This window comes from Otolemur garnettii, unplaced genomic scaffold, assembly GCF_000181295.1.
Source record: "Otolemur garnettii isolate 467f Iridium unplaced genomic scaffold, OtoGar3 scaffold00068, whole genome shotgun sequence".
In the NCBI taxonomy this organism is placed as follows: domain Eukaryota; kingdom Metazoa; phylum Chordata; class Mammalia; order Primates; family Galagidae; genus Otolemur; species Otolemur garnettii.
The window spans coordinates 5,504,136-5,513,056 of NW_003852463.1; the positions used below are offsets into that span (position 1 = coordinate 5,504,136).

At 38.9% G+C, this 8,921-nt stretch overlaps 1 protein-coding gene across 2 annotated transcripts in view; it reads left to right on the forward strand.

Annotated features, from left to right (window-relative positions):
- The window catches only part of SNRPG (small nuclear ribonucleoprotein polypeptide G), a 10,134-nt gene extending 3,113 nt beyond the window's left edge, over positions 1-7,021 (forward strand). Inside the window, exons 3-4 of one of the 2 annotated variants that reach the window (XM_023515306.1) lie at positions 864-988; positions 7,013-7,021. In XM_023515306.1, coding sequence (XP_023371074.1) covers positions 864-988; positions 7,013-7,021 — 134 coding nt within the window. The remainder of the gene's footprint in view (positions 1-863; positions 989-7,012) is intronic. The other variant, XM_023515307.1, reaches the window with a different exon arrangement.
- The last annotated feature ends 1,900 nt before the right edge of the window (positions 7,022-8,921 follow it).

Consider the following 8,921-nt stretch of genomic DNA (forward strand, 5'->3'; position numbering starts at 1 on the left):
TTTTTTTTTTTCCTGGAGCCTCACTCTGTTGTCCCAGGCTAGAGTGCCATAGTGTCATACCTCACAGCAACCTCAAATCCTGGGCACAAGCCAACCTCTCACTTCAGACTCCCACATAGCTGGAACTACAGATGTGCGCCACCACACCCATGTAATTTTTCTATTTTTAGTAGAGACAGGGTCTGGCTCTTGCTCAGGCTGGTCTCTAAACTCCTGAGCTCAAGCAGTCCACTCACCTCAGCCTCCCAGAATGCTGAGATCACAGGCATGAGCCACCACGCCTGGCCTTTAATAGCTCTTTAGACTTTCATTTATTTTTTATAAGGACTCACTTTGGAAGAATTAACAGGATTTTCCTGTGTTGTAGTCTGTGTTGTAGTATTTGAAAAATTATCAATTCTTTTTCCTTTAAACATGCTACAAAGGACTCAGACAAGGAGCAATTGTCCTATTTTGGGGGAGTATGTATGAAAAACAGATTTATTCACCCTAACTAAAAATATGACCCACACAGTATTTGAAGGATATCTGTGGATCAAAATAATGGGTTTTAGAGGTAAGAAGCTTTCAGTTTAAATTCAGCTCTACCTTACAATACCTATGTAACCTTGAACCCTCTTATTTGAAAGCTTTGAACTTCACTTCTCGCTTGTAATAGTAATTACAAGGTAATAGTACTTTATAGGATACTTATAAATTAAAATATGAAAGCAAATAGAAAACACATAACCCAGTGCTTGGCATGTAGTAAGGATAGTAGGTCAAACATCTCAAATACCTGTGTTTTATCTCACCTAATTATTAATGAATAGCTGATGGTTAGTGGACAGTTTTACTAAAACTTCTTTTTCCCTTTATAATAGTGAAATTAAATGGTGGCAGGCGTGTCCAAAGAGTATTGTGGGGATTTGGTCCCTTTATGAATCTTGTGATGGATGAATGTGTGGAGATGGCAACTAGTGAGCAACAGAACAATATTAGAATGGTGGTAAGTAAAAATATAAAACATCTCTTAGACATTTCTTTTTTTTTTTTTTTAGACAAAGTCTCATTATGTTGCCCTCAGTAGAGTGCCATGGTGTCACAGCTCACAGCAACCTCAAACTCTTGGGCTTAAGCAATTCTCTTACCTCAGCCTCCCAAGTAGCTGGGACTACAGGCACCCACCACAACACTGGCTATTTTTTTGTTATAATCGTCATTGTTGTTTAGCAAGCCTGGCCAGGTTTGAGCCCACCAGCTCCAGGGCATGTGGCCAATGCCCTAACCACTGAGCTACAGGCACTGAGCCTAGACATTTCATTTTTCTTTTGGAATGTGTATTTACTTTCCTTATATCAAACTCTTGAATTAAACTGAAGTTAATAACCCCCAGAAAAAGCAAATAACTGGCAAGAGTAGACCTCCCATCTCCTTTTTAATGTATGGCAGTCTTTTCAGCTGTGGTAATATTCAGTTACCTGTAGGTTTCTGTCTCAACTATGTAGAACTTCTAAGGTCCTAGGGCTTAAAATAGTTGTTGGAATTTTTTTTTTAATTCTAATTTTTTGAGACAGAGCTCGCTCTGTCACCCTTGCAGTGACATCATCACAGCAATATTATCACAGCTCACTGCAACCTCAAGCTCCTGGGCTCAAGTGGCCTTCCTGGGACTACAAGTTCACACCATGCCTGGCTAGTTTTCTATTTTTTTTTGTAGTTACAGGGTTTTGCTCTTTTTCAGGCTGGTCTTGAACTCCTGAGCTCAATGGATTCTCCCCCTGGGGCTCCCAGAGTGCTAGGATTATAGGCATGAGCCAATGAGCCCCACTGGAAATGGTTTTTGACCTTTATAATATGTAGTAGTGGCCCATAGTCATTCATTACAGCAGTAGTTCTCAAACTTTAACATGTGTATTAATCCCTGGGGAATCTTGTTGATGAGGTCTTGCTCTGGCTTACCTGTGAACTCAGGGAATCCACCCACCTCGGCCACCCAGAGTTCTAGGATTACAGGCGTTAACCACCATGCCTGGCCATGGCAGCCGGGTTCTTATAAAAACAGTTTCTAAATACTCCAAGGTTTTCTTCTAACCCTTTTTATACAAACTGGGAAATCTTTATTCTAATAGAGGATAGATTAGGTTTTTAGTTTTTTTTCAACAAATCTGCTGAAAAAGATTCAGAAAGGTCTTGGAATATTAAATGTCAGTTCTGATTTGAAAAGGTAACTTTTTTTTTTGGATTTTTTTTTTTTAAGAGACACAGTCTCACTTTATTGCCCTTGGTAGAGTGCTGTGGCATCACAGCTCACAGCAACCTCCAACTCCTGGGCTAGGCAATTCTCTTGCCTCAGCCTCTCAAGTAGTTGGGACTACAGGCACCCGCCACAACGCCCAGCTATTTTTTGTTGCCATTTGACTGGGACCAGGTTTGAACCTGCCACCCTTGGTATATGGGGCCAGCATCCTACTCACTGAGCCACAGGTGCTACCCGAAAATGTTACTTTTTAGAGACTTGCTGACATTCTGCTCATTGGAGCTTTATCAGAAAAAGAACTGAGTTTAGATCTTGGATCCTTTTCACAACTTTCTCCTTAAATTGGTCAGCAGAGTCTTTACTTTGAAAATGAAGTAATGATAATACATCAGTGATCTTTTTTTTTTTTTTTTTTTGAGACGGAGCCTCAAGCTATCCCCCTGGGTAGAGTGCCATGGCTGCACAGCTCACAGCAACCTCTAACTCCTGGGCTCAAGCGAGTCTCCTGCCTCAGCCTCCCAAGTAGCTGGGACTATAGGCACCCACCACAGAGCTGGCCATTTTTTTTGTTGCAGCCATCATTGTTGTTTGGCGGGCCGGGGCTGGGGATTCGAACCCGCCACCTTAGGTGTATGTGGCTGGCGCCTTAGCCACAGGCGCCGAGCCAGTGATCTTTAATAAAAAGACGTTTTAAAGAAACTGTAAGAACAGAAATGGACTTTTGACTTTTCTGAAGCTGGAAGAAGGGAAACAAACAGGTTAAGTTTATGTTCATTTTGTTTTGGCAGAAAGTTTTTGGTAACGGAGACAGTTTTATAAATACCTGGTCTATCTCAGTGACCCATAAAGGTCACTGAAATTACTTAATACTGCTGTATTAAGAACATATATGTTTTGAGGGGGAGTTAATTTATTTTTAGGATCTGTCAGCTGGATAGTTACCTAATGGTAAATCTCAACTACCCTCTTCTGAGACATTTCAGAGTTGTCAGTGGCATCACTTCTGTTGTATTTTCTTTAGATTCCACTACACCTCAGGTTACCTCTAAGAATATAGTAAAAATTCTACACTTTATTATGCTACACAGTTCAGGAACTGTTATTACAGTTCTGCTTCTTTTTTTTTTTTTTTGGAGATAGTCTCAAGCTGTCGCCCTGAGTAGAGTGCCATGGTGTCACAGCAACCTCAAACTCTTGAGCTTTAAGCTATTCTCTTGCCTCAGCCTCCCAAGTAGCTGGGACTACAGGTGCCCACTACCACACCCAGCTATTTTTTGGTTGTAGTTGTCATTGTTGTTCTGCAGGCCAGGGCTGGATTTGAACCCGCCAGCTCTGGTGTACGTGGTTGGTGCCCTAGCCGCTGAGCTACACCAAGCCATATAGTTCTTCTATAACTCCATGTTGGTCTCATATTCTTCTTAGCTAGCTGCCCTTTCAAGAGGCTGAAAATAATTCTGGACCTGATGATCCCAGCTTGTTTTTTTTATTTAATTTTTGTTTGTATTTTTTATTTCAGATTAATATGACAGTACAAATGACTAGGTTACAATGTTTGCATTACTAGGCAAGGTCCCTGTTGCAGTTGTGTCCTGAACCCAGGAAGTGTGCCATATACCCTTACATTGTGCCCATTAAGTGGGGGCACCCTGATCTTCCCCCTTCCCCCTCACTTTCTCTCCCCTTTCTCCCCTCAATCCTTCTCCCTCCTCCCCCATTTTAATTTCATTGAGTTTTTCTCTTGTGTGGGTGTGTATTTGTTCATCTACTGGCTTCATATTAGTATTGAGTACACTGGATTCTTGCTTTTCCATTCTTGTGATACTTTACTAAGTAGAATGTTCTCCAATTCCAACCAGGTTAATAAAAAAGATGTAAAGTCTCCCTCTTTTTTTATGGGTGAATGGTATTACATGGTATGCATATACCACAACTTATTAATCCATTCATGGGTGGATGGGCACTTGGGTTGTTTCCACATCTTGGCAATTGTCAATTGAGCTGAGAAAAACAATGTAGTGCAAATGTCCTTATGATAAAATGATTTTTTTTTTCTTCTGGGTAGATGCCTAGTAATTGCAGAATCAAATGGGAGGTCTATTTTGAGTTCTTTGAGAAATCTCCACATTACTTTCCAAGGAAGCTGTACTAGTTTGTAATCCCACCAGCAGTGTAAAAGTGTTCCCTTCTCTCCACATCCACGCCAGCGTCTGCAGCTTTGGAACTTTGTGATGGTTCCAGTTTGATTTGGATATTAGGCCTCAAACACAATAACAAAAGAGGAAGACTATTACAAACCTCCTTGTCCTCTGAGTGGATGCCTAAAACCTCACACAGTAGCAAGCTCTATATATACTGTGTATGAATGTATTTTTCTTTCTTCACAATTTCATGCATAGAAAGTTGGTTCTTACTAGAAATCTTTGCAACCCCAGCATGTCATTTTTTTTTCTTTCCTTATTCACTTAAAGGAAGCACTTTATGGCTTTTCTTTGGCATATATGTATTGCCAGCATCACTACTCTTGAACTTTGGGTCAATTATTAAGTAAAATAAGGGTTTCTTGAACCAAGTACTGTGATACCCCAACAGTCAGTCTGAGATAGCCAAGTGACTAATGGGAGGCTGACAGACACTGGACAAAGGGAGGATTCATATGCCTGGCAGGACATCATGAGAGTTCATCACACTACTCAAAAGGTAGATAATTTATCTTCAACAGAGGATAAAACTACAGTGGGAAGAGGACAGTCGCTTCAATAAATGGTGCTAGAAAACTGAATGTCCATATGCAGAGGAATAAAACTAGACCCTTATCTCTCACCATCTACAAAATTGGATCAAATGTATTAAAGACTTAAATCTAAGACCCAAAACTATAAAATTAATAAAAGCAAGCAGGGGGGGAAACACTTTAGGACATTGGACTGGGCAAGGACTTCTTGGGTAATACTCTCAAAGAATAGGCAACCAGGGCAAAATTGGACAAATGGGATCATTGAGCTAAAATTAACTGTGCTCAGTAAAACTGCTCTTTAATTCTTTGCCACCTTCTCAACAAACTCATTGCTAATATTGTCAGCCTAGATCCAAGACATTTTTCCCGCCAGTCATTTTCCCTTCTACTCTGTCATCTGCAGTAGTCACATGTGAGTTCATTTGTTTATTTAACAGGTACTTGAGCCCTCTACATCTTAGGCACTGGAGATTTCACACCAGACACTGCCCTTGTAAAATTTACATTTGCACAGGGAAGACGATCATAGTGTGTATATAAACATAGCAAGCATATGAAGGGAGACAAGAACAAGTTACATAGCTCCACTTTGAATCTTTATTTTTTCTTTTTTGGAAACAGGGTCTTACTCTGTCTCCTGAGCCAGAGGTGCAGTGGCATTATCGTAGCTCATTGCAACCTCAAACTCCTGGCCTCAAGGAATCCTCCCACCTTGGCTTCCCAAAGTTCTGTCATTATAGGCGTGAGCCACTGCACCCAGCCTGAATCTTATCACTCAGAATGCCTCCACTTGTAATAAGCAATTCAAATTAGTATATTTTCTCTCATTCCCCCCCTTTCACCTATTCAAGACCGATCACTACAGGTTATTGTGATCTACAACGTATTGGGGATTTCTTGTTTTCACTCCCCTAGCTTTCCAGTTTCATGTCCTTTTCTACCCCTTTTGAATTCATATGCCAGCTGTTTCACCTATGCTTTCCTCAGTATTCTTGCTTACCTTCATTTATGGCATGTCTATTACGTCTGGTACTGTTCTCTTTGGGCCCTTTCTTATCCTGCCTCTAAACTCTCTCCTATTCAAACTTTTATACTATATGTTGTTGCCAGAATAGTTATGATTGTCATTCCCCTGACTGTAACTTTCATTGGGTCATTGTGGGTTTCTTGAGGCCCTCCAAACACTCTAAAATTGGCCTTTGAGGCCATCTAAGATCGGATGCCAACTATCTTTGTTTCCCTTCATGCCACTGAGCCAAATTAGATTATTTTCCTATCCCTTTATGTTTCTTCTTAGTCTGCCTAGACTTTCCTATTTTCTTCTCAAAATTCTACCTAATTTCCAAGGCCTAAGTAAAATCTCATTTTCATAAAGTCTACCTTTAAGAATTTCCATCCTGGCTTGGTGCCTGTAGCTCAAGCAGCTAAGGCGCCAACCACATACACCTGAGCTGGCGGGTTCAAATCCAGCCTGGGCCCACTGAACAATGACAGCTGCAACCAAAAAATAGATGGGCACTGTGGCAGGCACATGTGGTCCCAGCTACTTGGGAGGCAGAGGCAGGAGAATCGATTGAGCCCAGGCGTTGGAGGTTGCTGTGAGCTATGATGCCACAGCACTCTACCCTGGGCGACAGCTTGAGGCTCTGTCTCAAAAAACTTCCATCCTGGTTTCATGATCTTACACCTCTGATAGGTCCCTAACGTATCTAACCTATTCTACTGTACCTGTTTGTCCTACTAATTTGATTACCTTAGGAATAAGGATGGGCATATTCATTTGAGTCTTGCAGTTTAGAAGGTGAAGAGTGAGTAGAGACGTGGCATCTCATAATGGTAATTGTTAGCCTATGATCTGGAAGATGTGAATCTTACAAAGGGCTTAGTGCCTTTATGTCTAGACTTACTGTGGCTTGAAAAAAGCCTCACAAACTGACATGTAATATTGGAAAACCATCAATGATTTGGTTGAAATTCTTTAATCATCATTGATATTTTAAATGAATTACTCTCTTCAGATAGACCTTTCTCTTTTTTAGGTAATATGAAGAAATAGTATCATGATGTTAGAAGCCTTGGAACCAATATAAATAATTGGCATTCAATAGAGAAATCTATGTCCCCTTTTCAAATGGTCTGTTTTGTATCAGGCCCTGATATCAAAATCAGGTCATGAACATTTTCATACTAAACTTCTTGTTAAATACATTTTTGTAATAAAAACTGCTTTCTCAGATGTTCTGAACATAAGAATATTAACTCTTTTTTTAACTTTTTCTAACATGAATTTTAGAAACTAATTACTCTCATGGTTAAGATTAATTTCAAAGGGTTTTATGCATTAAAGTGGAAAAATCTTATTAAATATAAAACATGGCAAGGATTTCTTTTCTCCATCTTTCAACATTGAACAGATAAGCTGCAGACCTGAGGGGAGTTTCTTCTAAAACATTAACTGTAATTTTCAAAGTTTAAGGGCAGTAACTTTGATCTACTCACACTTTTCCAAGTACATCTCCATTCCACACATAGTACAACAAAAGTAAAACAGAGAAGTAATGTTGCCAAGTATTAATGTAGTTGTTTATTTTGAAGAGAATCATTAACTGGGGAAAAATTTGAATTCAATAGTAGAAACTGAATTCCAGAGAAAAAAACATTCCAGTGTATTTTTTTTTTTTTTGAGTAGAGAAACAGTAGTGTCCACAAGATATTCATTTAGGTGATGAATTTTATAGCCCACAAGCTCAGATGAGAGGTATATCACAGATGGCTTTATTATAAACCTAATTCTTAAGAAACTCTACCGCAAATGCTTAAGGCCTATTCTTTTTGTGATCTAGTAAAAATCTTGCAAATCTTGAATCACTTTAAAACTGTATAGAATGGAATATACATAAGTTGAGTACAAGGTTCTTGTAAAGCACAGAACACAGTAAATGGCTTTTATATCTCTCTAAAATGGTATTATTTCCTATTTATAGAAAATGTTTACAACAAAAGAACAGCTAGAGAGATCAAGCTGTTGATCTAAGTCACACTAACTAGAGTCCATACATTTTATTCTTCAGTTCTTCAGCAGCTCCTTGTAAATCTTACACTTTTTCACAGCAACATCAAGCTGAATTATAAAACAAGTTCTCCAAGTATGGTTCCTAAAACAGTAGTTTCACCAGAGAACTTTAAAAAAATGTAAATTTTTTATCAGACTATAAACCCGTTCAATAAATAAATTCTGAGGGTGGGGGCCAGCAATGTTTTAACAAGCCCTCCAGGTAATTTCTGATGCATGCTCAACCACTGGAGAGAGCTGACTTTCATTCAGCACCTGCATCATTTTTACCAGTTCATCTGTAAAAATTAGAGTACTAGAGTGTTCTCCTAGAGTAATGAGCCCTATTTTTTCTTCCCATAAAATTATTCTTTAATACTATGATTGCATTAAAACTAATACACCTGGAGCAGCAAGAACTGATAGAATTTTTCTCTCACTAGTCTTTTAATACTGTAGGTGCATTAAAATTACCTAATATGCCTGATGTATTGATAATCTGTTTTGGTTTTGAGAAAGCAATAACACCAGCAACATTTTAAATTGGTATTCTTAAGAGTAAAAATATATCCCATTGCAAAACAAGTTTACAAAGTATAGAAATTAGCTTATTTCATTAGTATGTACCAATATTTAGCATATATGTAGCAGTATTACATTCTCCACAAATTGTCTTCATAAAGATCACAATAGGAAAAAAATGAGTGCCTCCTAACATATGTTCAGAATGAAATTACAAAAAAGCTGACCTTTGACAAACTATGAGTTTAATCCCTGCCTCTGTATCAAATGTACGTTGGCAGTTTTATCAGCATAGTAATAGTCAAAACTATAACAGGGAAATTGTTTTTATTAAAAATCAATGTTCTCGGCTCGGCGCCTATAGCTCAACCGGC